Genomic DNA, 17,517 nt, shown 5'->3' on the forward strand with positions numbered 1-17,517 from the left:
GATCTTGGCCAACAACCTCCTTCCCTCAGTAAGAGCATTGAAGATGGGTCGTGGCTGGGTCTTCGGACATGACAACGACCCGAAACACACAGCCAGGGCAACTAAGGAGTGGCTCCGTAAGAAGCATCTCAAGGTCCTGGATTGGCCTAGCCAGTCTCCAGACCTGAACCCAATAGAAAATCTTTGGAGGGAGCTGAAAGTCCGTATTGCCCAGCGACAGCCCCGAAACCTGGAGGATCTGGAGAAGGTCTGTATGGAGGAGTGGGCCAAAATCCCACGTTATTAAAAAAAGAAAAAATCTGACCCCTAGCGCTAAGAAGTTAATACAGGTAATGAGTGGAGAACAGGAGGGCTTCTTAAAGAAAAACTAACAGGTCTGTGAGAGCCGGAATTCTTACTGGTTGGTAGGTTGGTAGGTGATCAATTACTTATGTCATGCAATAAAATGCAAATTAATTACTTAAAAATCATACAATGTGATTTTCTGGATTTTTGTTTTAGATTCCGTCTCTCACAGTTGAAGTGTACCTATGATAAAAATTACAGACCTCTACATGCTTTGTAAGTAGGAAAACCTGCAAAATCGGCAGTGTATCAAATACTTGTTCTCCCCGCTGTATATCCATACACGTATGTATACATATACACATATATACATACCTATGTAGACATACATACTTTTTAAAAGAATATACCTTTATTATTATTCCCCGCAAACCCTACCACCGATCCCCCAATTGGAGTAAACTAATAAACACTTCTGCTTTTACCTTCAATTTTTACATCTTATACACATTTTACAGACACAGTCTACTTTACAATAGTTCTCTCTTGTTTGTTCTTAGTCCTTCCTCTATTTCTGATGTCCATCCAGTTTGATTTCTATTTGTAACTGTGCTATTTCACAAAAGTTCCGAACCTATATACATTTTACAGCTCCCGTATGCTTTACATTGATTATTTTGTTATTAGTCCCACCCTTCAGCTCCATTCAACCCCTCCCATCTATCTCTCAACATCATCCATTTCAGATTTCTCTTTGCCATATATTTTTCAACTGTGCTGTGATGCAAAATAATTGAACCTTCCTATTCTCATAGCTTCTACAGGTTGTAAATTAAAAATAAACATTTTTGCTAAAATAATTATTATATTATTGATTGATTGACTATGGCTTTTCAAATCACCCAGTATTGGTATCTGTAGCGTTAGTTCTAGGCAAATGTTGCAATTCTTCAGCCATTCCTGGACCTGTGACCAAAAACGAGCTACATATGGACAATACCAAAATAAATGATCTAATGACTCTGCCCCCTCACAGCAGAATCTGCAGAGCTGGGAAGATTGTATCCCCCATATATATAACATTCTATTAGTTGCAAGAATTTTGTATAGTAATTTAAATTGAAAAATTTGAAGTTTTGAATCCGGCGTTGTTTTGCGTATCAATTCATAAACCATGTGCCATGGAATGGGTACATCGAAAATCTCTTCCCAACTATTTTGCAATTTATATGGCACAGCTGTTAGTTTTTTGGTCCTTAAATGAAAATTGTATATGTTTTTATTTATCACACTTTTCTTTAACCATTTATGTTCTTTAATACAGGGCCGACATACAAGTTCCTTACTTTTTTCCCCTTCTACTTGTCTCTTCCATATTTGTGGTAATGCTGCAATTAATTGGTTGTAATTTTGGTTAGAGCAGACATTTACATATGTCTGTGTTAGCTGCATGTGTGACATAACTCCACCAGTCTTATTTATGATATCATTCACTAAAATTATACATTTTTTAAACATTTCCTTGATAAACACAGTTTTTTTAATCAATTAGTATATTTGAATTTAACCATAATATTTGTTGTACTATTTGTTCTGTCCTTTCAGGTGGATTAAACTGAAATTGCAACCAACTTTCTAAGGCTTGTTTAAAACATAAAGATATTTTGGAGATTAATTCCTTTTCAAACAACCGAAAGTGAGCAGGTGTAATCTGAATAAAGGGAAAAAGGCCCTTCTTGAACATAGGATGAGACATTCTTACCAATTTACTAGAGAACCAGTTTGGATTTAAGTATACCTTTTGTATGACTGATGTCTTTAGTGAGAGGTCTAATGCTTTAATATTTAATAATATCTGCCCTCCGAATTCATATTCATTATATAAATAGGCCCTTTTAATTTTATCTGGCTTGCCATTCCAAATAAAATTGAATATTTTTTGTTCATATAATTTAAAAAGCAGGTCACCTAGTGTAGACAAAACCATAAGCAAATAGGTAAACTGTGATATGACTAAAGAGTTAATCAGGGTGATTTTTCCACAAATAGACAGGTATTTTCCTTTCCATGGTAGCAAGATCTTATCTATTTTTACAAACTTTCTATAAATTCTTTGGGGAGTGAGATCATTTCTTTCTTTTTGGATTTGTATACCGAGTATGTCCACATCTCCGTCAGACCATTTAATTGGTAAACTACATGGTAATGTAAAATGTGAATTTTTTTGTGATCCAATACCTAATTTGGTACATTTATCATAATTTGGTTTTAATCCAGAGAGGATAGCAAAAGTATCTAGATCCTTTAAGAGGCCATGGAGAGACTCTAATTGTGGTTTTAAAAGAAAACATGAATCATCAGCGTACAATGACACCTTCGTTTTTAAGCCACGGATTTCTAATCCCTTAAATATTATTGTTTGATCTAATCTTAACAGCTAACATTTCGATGGCAATGATAAATAGATATGCCGATAGTGGACAACCTAGTTTTACTCCTCTAGATAGTTTAAAACTTTATGAGATGTAGCCATTATTTACTATTTTACACCTAGGGTTACTATATATAACTTTAACCCATTTTATAAGAGATTCCCCAAAATTGAAATATTCTAGGCATTTATATATAAACTCCAGTTGTACTTTATCAAAAGCCTTTTCAAACTCAGCTATGAAAACCAGGCCTGGTGTCCCCGATATTTCATAGTGTTCTATTGTTTCCAGTACTTGTCTTATATTATCTCCAATGTATCGTCCATGTAAAAAACCTGTCTGATTACGATTAAAAATATCTGACAATACTTTTTTAATTCTATGCGCCAAGCATTTTGCTAGGATTTTTCCATCACAACACTGAAGTGTAAGAGGTCTCCAATTTTGTAAATGGACTGGATCTTTATATATACCACTTGGGTCCTGTTTCAGTAATAATGATATCAGACCTTCTTGTTGCATGTCTGATAATCTACCATTTATATAGGAGTGGTTAAAACAAGCTAATAATGGTCCTTTGAGTATATCAAAACAAGATTTTAAAAAGTAGGACCTGCCTTGTTGATAGTGCTGTTAGGAAGGTAGAGCAGCTCTTTATTATGGACAGACTTCTCCCCATCTTAGCTACTGATGTATCAAAATGTTTTGACCATGACAGTTTAAAATCCAGGGTTACTCAAAGCAGTTTAGTCATCTCAACTTGCTCAATTTCCACATTATTTATTACAATATTTAGTTGAGGTTTAGGGTTTAGTGAATGATTTGTCCCAAATACAATGCTTTTAGTTTTTGAAATATATAGGACTAACTTATTCCTTTCCACCCATTCTGAAACTACCTGCAGCTCTTTGTTAAGTGTTTCAGTCATTTCAGTTGCTGTAGTAGCTGACATGTATAGTGTCGAGTCATCGCAAAGCCAGTGGCATGTCGTTAGTAAAGATATAAAAAAGAAAGGGGCCTAGAAAGCTGCCCTGGGGAATTCCTGATTCTACCTGGATTATGTTGTAGAGGCATCCATTAAAGAACACTATCTGTGTTATGTTAGACAGGTAACTTTTTATCCACAATATAGCAGGGGGTGTAAAGCCATAACACATACATTTTTCCAGCAGCAGACTATGATCAATAATGTCAAAAGCCGCACTGAAGTCTAACAAACAAGCCCCCACAATATTTTGATCATCAATTTCTCTCAGCCAATCATCAGTCATTTGTGTAAGTGCTGTGCTTGTTGAATGTCGAAGATGGCGCCGAAGGGGATGGCTCCTGGAGGGGATGGCTGCTTTTTTATGGACGCTTAACCAACTGTGCTATTTTGTCATTTTTTTTTACATTTTTTGTAACTCATTTTGTACATAATGTTGCTGCTAACGTCTCTTATGACTGAAAATAGCTTCTGGGAGTCAGAACAGTGATTACACACCTTGAGCTGGACAAATAATTTCTCTATAATGAGTCAGACGAGAGGGATTTACTCCAGACACCCGAACAGGCCTTCATCCCCATCATTTGCAGGAGAAAAAGATGGAAGAGGTATCGAGGAAAGAGATCGGGGAACATTGTGAGGATCCGCCGACAAGTGGATAACCTGCCTTTGCCATCCGTACTAATCGCTGGATAATAAATTAGACAAACTAAAAGCACGTATATCCTACTAACAGGACATTAAAAACTATAACATCTTATGTTTCACCGAGTCGTGGCTAAACAACGACATGAATAACATACAGCTGGCGAATTATACACTATAACGACAGGATAGAACAGCAGCCTCTGGTAAGATAAGGGGTGGCTGTCTATGTATATTTGTAAACAACAGCTGGTGTATGATAACTAAGGAAGTCTGAAAGTTTTGATCGCCTGAGGTAGAGTATCTCATGATAAGCTGTAGACAACACTATCTACCGAGAGAGTTTTCATCTGTATTTTTCGTAGCTGTCTGCATACCACCACAGACCGATGCTGCACTAAGACCGCCCTCAATGAGCTGTATACCGCCATAAGTAAACAGGAAAATGCTCATCCAGTAGCGACGCTCCTAGTGGCCTAGGACTTTAATGCAGGGAAACTTAAATCTGTTTTATCTCATTTCTACCAGCATGTTAAATGTACAAACAGAGGTAAAAAAAACTCTAGACCATCTTTACTCCACACACAGAAATGCGCACAAAGCTCTCCCTCGCCCTCCCCAACAAAGGGAAGCACAGCCGAGAGCTGCCCAGTGACACGAGTCTACCAGACAAACTAAATTACTTCTATGCCCACTTTGAGGCAAGTAACACTGAAAACTGCATGAGAGAATCAGCTGTTCCGAACGACTGTGTGATCACACCATCCGCAGCCGATATGAGTAAGACCTTTAAACAGGTCAACTTTCACAACCCTGCAGGGCCAGACGGATTACCAGGAAGTGTACTCCGAGCATGCGCTGACCAACTGGCAAGTGTCTTCACTGACATTTTCAACCTCTCCCTGTCTGAGTCTGTAATACCAACATGTTTCAAGCAGACCACCATAGTCCCTGTGCACAAGAACACTAAGCTATCCTGCCTAAATGACTACCGGACCGTAGCACTCACATCTGTAGCCATGAAGTGCTTTGAAAGGGTGGTCATCAACACCATTATCCCAGAAACATTAGACCCACTCCAATTTGCATACTGCCCCAACAGATCCACAAAAGATTAAATCTCTATTGCACTCCACACTGCCCATTCACACCTGGACAAAAGGAACACCTATGTGAGAATGCTATTCATTGACTACAGCTCAGCATTCAATACCACACTGCCCTCAAAGCTCATCACTAAGCTAAGGACCCTGGGACTAAACACCTCCCTCTGCAACTGGATCCTGGACTTCCTGACGGGCCGCCCCCAGGTGGTAAGGGTAGGTAACGACACATTCGCCACACTGATCCTCAACATGGGGGCCCCTCAGGGGTGCATGCTCAGTCCGATCCTGTACTCCCTGTTCACTCATGACTGCACGGCCAGGCACGATTCCAACAGCATCATTAGGTTTGCCGATGACACAAAAGCTGTAGGCCTGATCACAGACAAAGACGAGACAGCCTATACCCAGGAGGTCAGAGACCTGGCCGTGTGGTGCCAGGACAACAACCTCTCCCTCAACGTGATCAAGACTAAGGAGATGATTGTGGACTACAGGAAAAGGAGGACAGAGCACGCCCCCATTCTCATCTACGGTGCTGTAGTGGAGCAGGTTGAGAGCTTCAAGTTCCTTGATGTCCACATCACTAACAAACTAACTTGGTCCAAGCACACCAAGACAGTTGTGAAGAGGGCACGACAAAACCTATTCCCCCTCAGGAGACTGAAACGATTTGGCATGGGTCCTCAGATCCTCAAAGGTTCTACAGCTGCACCATCAAGAGCATCCTGACTGGTTGCATCACTACCTGGTATGGCAACTGGTCAACCTCCGACCGCAAGATACTACAGAGGGTAGTGCGTACGGCCCAGTACATCACTGGGGACACGCTTTCTGCCATCCAGGACCTCTATACCAGGTGGCGTCAGAGGAAGGCCCTAAAAATTGTCAAAGACTCTAGCCACATCTCTGCTACCGCGCGGGAAGCGGTACCGGAGCACCAAGTCTAGGGTCCAAGAGGCTTCTAAACAGCTTCGTCCCCCAAGCCATAAGACTAATGAACATCTAATCAAATGGCTACCCAGACTATTTGCATAACCCCCCCCCCCCTTTTACACTGCTGCTACTCTCTGTTATTATCTATGCATAAGTCACTTTAATAACTCTACCCACATGTATAAATTACCTCAATAACCTTGCCTAACCGGTGCCCCCGCACATTGACTCTGTACTGGTACCCCCTGTATATAGCCTCGCCATTGATATTTTACTGCTGCTCTTTAATTATTTGTTACTTTTATTTCTTATTTTTTTAGGTATTTTTTGGTTAAGGGCTTGTAAGGTATTTTAGGTATTTTTAAGGGCTTGTAAGGAAGCATTTCACTGTAAGGTCTACTACACCTGTTGTATTCGGCGCATGTGACAAATACAATTTGATGTTCTTCCCTATAAGCGTGCTGAAAGTCTGTTGTCAATTTGTTTACTGTTTACTGTAAAATAGCATTATATCTGGTCAAACGTTTACCAAGAGTTGGTAATAGGCAAATTGGTCAGATATTTGAGCCAGTAAAGGGGGCTTTACTATTATTTTGCTTTCCTCCAGGCCTGAGGGCACACACTTTCTAGTAGGCTTGAATTGAAGATATGGCAAATAGGAGTGGCAATATGGTGAAGGGGAGGAGACAGATTAAATAATTATTTTTAAGACTTGAGACAGTTGAGACATGGATTGTGTATTTGTGCTATTCCGAGGGTGAATGGGCAAGACACAAGATGTAAGTTCCTTTGAACAGGGTATGGTAGTAGGTGCCAGGCGTACCGGTTTGTGTCAAGAACTGCAACACTGCTGGGGTTTTCACGATCAACAGTTTACTGTGTGTATCAAGAATGGTCCACCACCCAAAGGACATCCGGCAACTTTACACAACTGCGGGAAGCATTGGAGTCAATATGGGCCAGCATGCCTGTGGAACGCTATCGACACCTTGACAAATTGAGGCTGTTCTGAGAGCAAAAAGTGGGTGCAAATCAATATTAGGAAGATGTTCCTAATGTTTGGTATACTCAGTGTATTTTCATAAGTGAGACATAATACAGTAACACTTAATAATAATAACTTGATTATTACAATAACAACATTGTTGTTACATAGAACTCTGGAAGTTGCTTTCTGATAGCATAATCTATTACATAAATTGTTTGGATTATAAGACTTTTAAACTGTTGCATACATTTCAGTAACGAGTGCAAAAAAACTAACTGATTGGATTAGTTTAGAAAAATGTATGTTATTTATCTTTGTGTAGCATAAGAGTAATCAATCAAACATAGATCTTGAAACAAAAAATAATACATTTAAAAAATTGACTTGGAATAGAGCATACTTCGTAAATATGATAATGATGGGCGTGGCTTTGTTTCAAAGTGATGTGTATGAGTTTCAGGCCCCTGTATTAGGCTAAAAACAGGCCCTCAAAATAAGGCCTTAAGAAATACGTATGGTATTGTGTTAAATTATATATTTTTGTACGATAACATAATCACTTATGATCTCACTTGGTGAAGTCCATAGGACTTAAAATGGATGAATGCAACAACCATTTGTATTTGTCACTAACAAATACAGTCATGGGTGGTAACTCTACAATTTACTTGAATGGCAAGGCACTCTGGGAAACACTGTACGTGATGAGGCTTCAAAGTAAGCAGTGTATTAAGTTAACACTGTTTCGGTGTCTATATGAGTCCACAGCATCCACACTTTCAGTGTTGATTTATTAACACACTGTGTTATTATTTGTTTTAACACTGGACAAGTTGCTATGTAATCATCCAACTTGCTGTTTGCAATGGGCTTTGAATTAAACAGGAGTATTTTCAGGTATCATAAAATAAATTGCAGCTTTTTACCTTTTCAGTGGCATGTTGAATCATACAGTAGTTGAGTGACAAAACGTATTTATCTGTACAACATATCATTGGTTAGTTGGTTTGACTTGATTATGTACACCTGGGGCAATGGACATTCAGGAGGATGGACATTTACAGAATGTTCAGATACAAATGTATTGTGTAGATCAAATACTGTTTGACTGTCAGATAGATTGGAATAGTATAGGTCATTGTGAGCTCTACTCATAATATTTATATCTTCAACAAGCAGTTCCAGATACAGCCCTGCATTAGTAGATGGCAGCCAATCCAATACTTTCAGAAAAGTTGTCACTTCTTGAGATCTGTATTTAAATAGTTTGAAAAAATAGTTGCTTTCTCAGATCTGTATTCAAATAGTTTTAAGTTGTAATTTTTTGTTGTTGTCATCTCCAAAGTAACTTCGATCCCCCAGAAATGTTGTTACTTTCCACAAACCATAGTTACAACTGTAGACATCCCAGGTCTGGCGCATGCACACGGAAGCACACATATAGTCAAGCAGTTCTACACAATACACACAGTGATTTACCTGCCGCTCCAGACTTCCCGTTGCGCCCTGGTACCTTGGGGTTGTCCATCAGCTCATCCTGGCTGTCCGATTGGCTGCTGTACCCACGTCCCCCACCCCCACCTGCGATGATCAGGGGGATGTGGACACCCCTCTGCACCTGTTGCCATGGCAAATTAGTCAGTGTGATGTTATCAACCTCTAGCAGAGCCAAACTCAACAGACGACCGACAAAAATAATTAAATAATTGGAACCCATTTGATCCCTGGTACCATAAGATCACACATAAGGTATGGCAAAATGTGTAGAATTGCAGAAAATTAGCTTTGAAACTGGCAAAACGTGTAGAATTGCAGGAAATTAGCTTAGAACAATTTCCAGGTTTCATCTGCCAATAAGAGGGGTGTGAACAGGAGATCTGGTACCAGGTTAGGCATTTTACTGCATCTAGTCTGTTATTCTACTTAATCTTTATACATACACACATACATATATATTCAAATATTTATATATAGTACCAGTCAAAAGTTTGGACACACCTTGTCACGTTCCTGACCTGTTTTCTGTTTAGTTTTGTGTGTTAGTTGGTCAGGACGTGAGTTTGGGTGGGCATTCTATGTTATCTGTTTCTATGTTGGTTTAGGGTTGCCTGGTATGGCTCTCAATTGGAGGCAGGTGTTTGGCGTTCCTCTAATTGAGAGTCATATTTAGGTAGGCTGTTCACAGTGTTTGTTTGTGGGTGGTTGTCTCCTGTGTCTGTGTCGATGTTTGCACCATACGGGACTGTTTACGGTTTGTTCATTTCATGTAGTCTGTTCCTGTTCATTTCGTTCTTCACGTTGTATGTAAGTTCGTTGTTCAGGTCTGTCTACTTTCGTTTTGTTATTTTGTATCATTTTCAAGTATAGTTCGTTTTCGTGTTTGTTCGTTTTGTTTATTTAAAATAAAATTCATCATGTATTCACAACCCGCTGCGCCTTGGTTCGATCACTACTCCTCCTCTTCAGATGAAGAGGAGGAGGACTGCCGTTACAGAACCACCCACCAATCCAGAGCCAAGCAGCGTAATTTGGAGCAACGGGCAAGTATACAGGACTTGTGGAGTTGGGAGCAAATATTTAACGGAGAAGGACCATGGGCTAAAGTAAATCACCGTCCATGGGAACGGCTGGAGGCAGCTCGGAGAGCGGAGGAAAATAGAGAGAGGAACCGGCGTTATGAGGGGACGCGTCTTGCACGGAAGCCCGAAAAGCCCGTGAGTAACTCCCAAAAATTTCTTGGGGGGGGGCTAAGGGGTAGTGGGCCTAGGGCAGGTAGGAGACCTGCGCCCACTTCCCAGGCTAACCGTGGAGAGCGGGAGTACGGGCAGACACCGTGTTACGCAGTAGAGCGCACGGTGTCTCCTGTACGTGTGCATAGCCCGGTGCGGGTTATTCCACCTCCCCGCACTGGTAGGGCTAGATTGGGCATTGAGCCAGGTGTCATGAGGCCGGCTCAACGCGTCTGGTCTCCAGTGCGTCTCCTCGGGCCGGCATACATGGCACCTGCCTTACGCATGGTTTCCCCGGTTCGCCTACACAGCCCGGTGCGGGTTATTCCACCTCCCCGCACTGGGCGGGCGACCGGGAGCATTCAACCAGGTAAGGTTGGGCAGGCTCAATGCTCAAGAGAGCCAGTACGCCTGCACGGTCCGGTATTTCCGGTGCCACCTCCCCGCCCCAGCCTAGTACCTACAGTGCCTACACTACGCACTGGGCTACCAGGGCATTTCCAGAGCCCTGTTCCTCCTCCACGCACTCTCCCTATAGTGCGTGTATCCAGTTCGGTGCCTCCAGTTCCGGCCCCACGCACTAAGCCACCTGTGCGTCTCCTAAGTCCTGTACACACTGTCACTTCTCCCCGTACTAGTCCTGAGGTGCCACCAGTGCCGGTACCACGCACCAGGTATAGAGTACGCTTTGAGAGTTCAGTGTGCCCTGTCCCTGCTCCCCGCACTAGTATGAAGGTGCGTGTCCTTAGCCCGGTGCCTCCAGTTCCGGCACCACGCACCAGGTCTACAGTGCGCCTTATCCGGCCAGAGCCATCCGTCTCCCCAGCGCCATCTGAGCCATCCGTCTCCCGAGCGCCATCTGAGCCATCCGTCTCCCCAGCGCCGTCTGAGCCATCCGTCTACCCAGCGCCATCTGAGCCATCCGTCTCCCCAGCGCCATCTGAGCCATCCGTCTCCCCAGCGCCATCTGAGCCATCCGTCTCCCCAGCGCCGTCTGAGCCATCCGTCTGCAATGAGCCTGCAAAGCCGCCCGTCTGCCATGAGCCTGCAAAGCCGCCCGTCTGCCATGAGCCTACAGAGCCGTCCGCCAGACAGGAGCCGCTAGAGCCGTCCGCCAGACAGGAGCCGCTAGAGCCGCCCGTCAGACAGGATCTGCCAGAGCCGCCAACCAGACAGGATCTGCCAGAGCCGCCAATCAGACAGGATCTGCCAGAGCCGCCAATCAGACAGGATCTGCCAGAGCCGCCAGCCAGACAGGATCTGCCAGAGCCGCCAGCCAGACAGGATCTGCCAGAGCCGCCAGCGAGCCATGAGCAGCCAGAGCCGTCAGTGAGCCATGAGCAGCCAGAGCCGTCAGAGAGCCATGAGCAGCCAGAGCCTTCAGAGAGCCATGAGCAGCCAGAGCCGTCAGAGAGCCATGAGCAGCCAGAGCCGTTAGAGAGCCATGAGCAGCCAGAGCCGTCAGCCTGCCATGAGCGTCCAGAGCCGTCAGCCTGCCATGAGCGTCCAGAGCCGTCAGCCTGCCATGAGCGTCCAGAGCCGTCAGCCTGCCATGAGCGTCCAGAGCCGTCAGCATGCCATGAGCGTCCAGAGCCGTCAGCCTGCCATGAGCGTCCAGAGCCGTCAGCCTGCCATGAGCGTCCAGAGCCGTCAGCCTGCCATGAGCGTCCAGAGCCGTCAGTCAGCCATGAGCTGTCCCTCAGCCAGAAGCGGCTAGTAATCCTGAACTGCCCCTCAGTCCAGAGCTGTCTCTCTGTCCGGAGCTGCCCTTCAGTCCGGAGTTGCCCCTCTATCCTGAGCTACCTCTCTCTCCTGAGCTACCTCTCTCTCCTAAGCTCTCCCTCTGTCCTGAGCTATCCCTATGTCCTGAGCTACCTTGTCCCAGAGCTGTCCTTGATTCTGGTGTTGCCCCTAAATTTAGGTGGGGTTATTTGGAGGGTGGTCATTGTGGGGAGGCTAAGGAAGCGGGGATTGATTATGGTGGGGTGGGAACCACGCCCGGAGCCTAAGCCACCACCGTGGTCAGATGCCCACCCAGACCCTCCCCTGGACTTTTTGGTGATGCGTTCGGAGTACGCATCTTGAGGGGGGGGTTATGTCACGTTCCTGACCTGTTTTCTGTTTAGTTTTGTGTGTTAGTTGGTCAGGACGTGAGTTTGGGTGGGCATTCTATGTTATCTGTTTCTATGTTGGTTTAGGGTTGCCTGGTATGGCTCTCAATTGGAGGCAGGTGTTTGGCGTTCCTCTAATTGAGAGTCATATTTAGGTAGGCTGTTCACAGTGTTTGTTTGTGGGTGGTTGTCTCCTGTGTCTGTGTCGATGTTTGCACCATACGGGACTGTTTACGGTTTGTTCATTTCATGTAGTCTGTTCCTGTTCATTTCGTTCTTCACGTTGTATGTAAGTTCGTTGTTCAGGTCTGTCTACTTTCGTTTTGTTATTTTGTATCATTTTCAAGTATAGTTCGTTTTCGTGTTTGTTCGTTTTGTTTATTTAAAATAAAATTCATCATGTATTCACAACCCGCTGCGCCTTGGTTCGATCACTACTCCTCCTCTTCAGATGAAGAGGAGGAGGACTGCCGTTACACACCTATTCATTCAAGGGTTTTTCTTTATTTTTACTATTTTACATTGTTGAATAATAGTGAAGACATCAAAACTATGAAATATTGGAATCATGTAGTAACCAAAAAAGTGTTAAACAAATATATTTGAGATTTGAGATTTTTCAAAGTAGCCACCCTTTACCTTGATGAGAGCTTTGCACACTCTTGGCATTCACTAAGCCAGCTTCATGAGTTATTCACCGGGAATGCATTTCAATTAACAGGTGTTCCTTGTTAAAAGTTAATTTCTGGAATTTCTTTCCTACTTAATACAGTTGAGCCAATCAGTTGTGTTGTGACAAGATAGGGGTGATTTACAGAAGACCAAGCCCATATTATGACAAGAACAGCTCAAATAAGCAAAGAGAAGCGACAGTCCGTCATTACTTTAAGACATAAAGGTCAGTCAATTGGGAAAATTTCAAGAACTTTGAACGTTTCTTCAAGTGCAGTCGCAAAAACCATCAAGCGCTATGATGAAACTGTCTCTCATGAGGACCGTCACAGGAAAGTAAGATCCAGAGTTACCTCTGCTGCAGAGGATAAGTTCATTAGAGTTACCAGTCTCAGAAATTGCAGCGCAAATAAATGCTTTACAGAGTTCAATTAACAGACACATCTCAACATCAACTGTTCAGAGGAGACTGCGTGAATCAGGCCTTCATGGTCGAATTGCTGCAAAGAAACCACTACTAAAGGACACCAATAATAAGAAGAGATTTGCTTGGGCCAAGAAACACGAGTAAAGGATATTTGACCGCCGGAAATCTGTCCTTTGGTCTGATGAGTCATAATTTGAGATTTTTGGTTCCAACCGCCGTGTCTTTGTGAGACGCAGAGTAGGTGAATGGATTAACTTTGAAAGTGAAGCTTGGAGGAGGAGGTGTGATGTGTGGGAGTGATTTGCTGGTGACACTATCAGTGATTTATTTAGAATTCAAGGCACACTTAACCAGCATGGCTACCACAGCATTCTGCAGCGTTACGCCATCCCATCTGGTTTGCACTTGGTGGGACTATCATTTGTTTTTCAACAGGAAAATGACCCAACACACCTCCAGGCTGTGTAAGGGCTATTTGAACAAGAAGGATAGTGATGGAGTGCTGCATCAGATGACCTGGCCTCCACGATCACACAACCTCAACCCTATTGAGAATGTTTGGGATGAGTTGGACCGCAGAGTGAAGGAAAAGCAGCCAACAAGTGCTCAGCATATCAAGACTGTTGGAAAATAATTCCAGATGGAGCTGGTTGAGAGAATGCCAAGAGTGAGCAAAGCTGTCATCAAGGCAAAGGGTGGTTACTTTGAATAATCTGAAATATAAAATATATTTGTATATATTTAACACCTTTTTGGTTACTACATGATTCCATATATGTCATTTCATAGTTTTGATGTCTTCACTATGACAGCCTCCCCTCTGTAGAAAATAGTAAAAATTAAGAAAAAACCTTGAATCATTGTTTGGTGTGTCCAAACTTTCGACTGTTTCTGTATATATTTTGCTTACTCTATATATTCCCCCCAATTGGCAGTTACAATATTGTCTGATCGCTGCAACTCCCCAACAGACTCGGGAGAGATGAAGGTCGAGACTTATGCATCCTCCGAAACACGAACTGCCAAGGCACACTACTCTCTTAACTAGGAAGCAAGCCGAACCAATGTGTTGGACGAAACACCATCCAAAGTCAACTTGCAGGCTTTGGCCTGCCACAAGGAGTCGCTAGAGCATGAGATAAGGAAATCCCCCCAGCCAAACCGTCCCCTAACCCGGACGACGCTGGGCCAGTTGTGCGCCACCCTATGGGACACAGCCTAGGATCGAACCGAGGTTGTAGCGATGCCTCAGCACTGTGATGCAGTGCCTTAGACCGCTACGCCCCTCGGGAGGCCCTGGGTGTGAACAGTTTTGATTCGCTTGGGTTGCGAGGTGGGGGTTTGTTACTACGCCGATAAATGACAATATTCATCTGGAACTTTGCCAACCAGGAAATTTGTGTGACCGTATTATATATATTATACATTTAATGTATGTGTGTTTAGACCCGCTTCAGCCCAGCTTCAATTAAAAAGGAACAGCTGAGGGACAAATAAAAAAACATATTCATAAATCTAAATCATCTAATATGTCCCCTTTCCTTTAATTTATTTTACAGCTTCTGTTCCTCATCAGATTCCTTCTCCTTCCTTCCTTCCTTCCTTCCTTCCTTCCTTCCTTCCTTCCTTCCTTCCTTCCTTCCTTCCTTCCTTCCTTCCTTCCTTCCTTCCTTCCTTCCTTCCTTCCTTCCTTCCTTCCTTCCTTCCTTCCTTCCTTCCTTCCTTCCTTCCTTCCCATATCTGACAGTTGAAAGCAATATGAAATACATCTTCACTAATACATATCAGTGATCAAGGAGGGCAAGAAAGTCTAATAAAGCTTTCTCAGTTATCGGTACGCGGCCTTCTCTCCTTACCTTGAACACATAGGTGGCTCCGCCTCCGCCTCCGCCTCCGCCACCTCCGCCCCCGCCCCCTTTGACCTGCGTCTTGTTTTCCAATGGCATCTGCTCCACACAGATCTTGTTTAGGATCTCGTTGGTCTACCAATGAGAATAGAAAAAGTGTGAATCCCTCACTTTCTTTAATCAGGGCAAAATAACACATTTGAGACACTGTATGTCTGTGCAATTCAGACTTCCTCATAAATCATGGTTTGATGTCAATGCAAGATATGCGCTGAAGTCAAGTTCCATGCTCAGATCTTTAGTTAGACTTGGGCCTTTACTAGCCTAGTAGCCTTGTCCCAGGTCGGTTTGTGGTGTCTTGCCAACTTCAACAGTCATTGTCCAGCCAAACCAGATGTGACCAAGACCATATGAGTTGGCAAGACAGCACAAAGTGATCTGGGACCAGGCTTTTTACTGCATCTAGTGTGTTATTCTTCCCATTCTGCCCATCGGCAACTTGGGCTATTGTAACAAATGAGAGACGTATCAAGAGCCAAACGACTAGCGGTGTTGAGGACAGATAATAATAACCAAACAGCCAAGTCAGCCAGTACGGGAGCAGCGAGAGCTCAATTTCACACAGAATTACCCCTAACCCCCACCTGTTGCTCTTGCCATCCTGCTAGGGTTGAGGCACATAGTTTGTATGTGTGTGTGTAAGGGGACACAACTGAAATGTGTCTTCCACATTTAACCCAACACCTTAAGGCAGGGGGCTGCATTAAATGACATCCACATCATCGGCGCCCGGGGAGTAGTTGTTGGGGGTTAACTGCCTTGCTCAAGGGCAGAACGGCAGATTTTGCCACCTTGCTGACTCTGGGATTCGAACCAGCAAACATTTGGATACTGGCCCAATGCTCTTAACCATAGGCAACCTGCAGCCCCGTGTGTGTTTGTGTGTGTGTGTGTGCATGTGTGCGTGGTGTGTAAAAGCCTAAAAGGATATTAATACTCCTACAGAGGGGAGGCTGTTTGAGAAACACTGAACACACCAACCCCCTGAACAAATCATTTTTAAAAGCACCAACAACCTTTGGGAGTATCTTCTCCCTTCGGGACTATAGACCTGATAGAAGTGAACTGAGAGTCTGAGACCTCAAATGACTCCAGTTCCCCATTGTCTGGGTGTCTGGGCCACCTCTCTGCATTTCCTTGTCTGACATTTTTCTCCAATATATTTTATCCATTTTCCAAATGATTCCTGACTGAGAACTCCAAAGTATAAGACAAGTCTGGGATGAGGCCAAAAACAACATGATGGATTGAAAGGAAATTCATTCCAACAACGTTTATAGGTGAAATGGCAATGCAATCCATGGGATATCAATTCAAACGTGCTCCCTTATGGTGTGAGAGGAGTTTTGAGGATGTTCTTCTTTTTCCGTATCCCTGAGACTTCAACATTCCAGTTGGGATCAAGTTAGGCCATGCTGTAGTCTATAATAGGCTACTTATGGACTTCTGAAGATCTGACAGAATTGTGTATAGGTGTATAAGTGATAAAGCAACGATTCCACCTGGCTTATAAGAAGGCAAATACACCGGAATAAGAACCCTGGTTTTACCTTGGTCTGTCTTCATTGTATTTGTTTTTTCCCCCCAAGTTATCAGGCCCTTCTTATAGATATAGTCCTCTTAGGTCTACACAGTCCTGGAAAAAGGTATACCCAAACGCACTTCATCCCCACCAAAAATATGAATTAACCAAGAACTATTTAACTGGTGATGGTTTGTACTGTCAATAAATATTTCTGATCGATGCAGAAACAGAGTGCCCCCCCTTCTTAATTTTCCTGGACAGTCAACAGTTGAAGTGTCCTGGGGTGAGAAATGTTTTTGGGATCTACTCAGTCTTTTTATATCTAAGTGCCTTCCTAGGAGGTCGGAGATAGTGGCTGATTTGGGATGGGGCATAAGTGTGAAAGTGTTGAGCCTTGACATTTATTCAGAATAGTTTTGGGGAAGATGGTACTCACATTGGGGCAGGCGTCCTCTCCTTTTTGGCCCACCAGGATGTGAAGCACCTCGCTCTCCTGAAGCAGGAAGTCTGCTGTGAGTTGGACACCATGTGACTTGGCCATGGTCAATACACTGCGACCTCCAGCCGCCCCACAAGCTGTGATCCTGTTTTGGACATACACACAAACGGAAAGGCATGAACCGCCAGTGCATAAGGCGTTATAAATAATTTAACTTAAAGGTCTATCATGTAGCGCTGTGTGCTACCCCACCAAATTCACATAGAAATGTGAGTTATAGATCTGTCATCCCCATAGAAACCAAGTCTGATAAGCTGTAGATCCGTTCTATGT

The 17,517-nt window shown here is 43.5% G+C and overlaps 1 protein-coding gene across 1 annotated transcript in view; it reads right to left on the reverse strand.

Annotated features, from left to right (window-relative positions):
- LOC139563184 (ALK tyrosine kinase receptor-like) overlaps nucleotides 1-17,517 on the reverse strand; it is an 819,033-nt gene that overhangs the window by 91,648 nt on the left and 709,868 nt on the right. Inside the window, exons 13-15 of the mRNA XM_071381520.1 lie at nucleotides 17,182-17,329; nucleotides 15,170-15,295; nucleotides 8,854-8,992 (exon numbers count right to left, since the gene is read on the reverse strand). Coding sequence (XP_071237621.1) covers nucleotides 8,854-8,992; nucleotides 15,170-15,295; nucleotides 17,182-17,329 — 413 coding nt within the window. The remainder of the gene's footprint in view (nucleotides 1-8,853; nucleotides 8,993-15,169; nucleotides 15,296-17,181; nucleotides 17,330-17,517) is intronic.

This window comes from Salvelinus alpinus, chromosome 33 (assembly GCF_045679555.1).
Source record: "Salvelinus alpinus chromosome 33, SLU_Salpinus.1, whole genome shotgun sequence".
Lineage (NCBI taxonomy): Eukaryota > Metazoa > Chordata > Actinopteri > Salmoniformes > Salmonidae > Salvelinus > Salvelinus alpinus.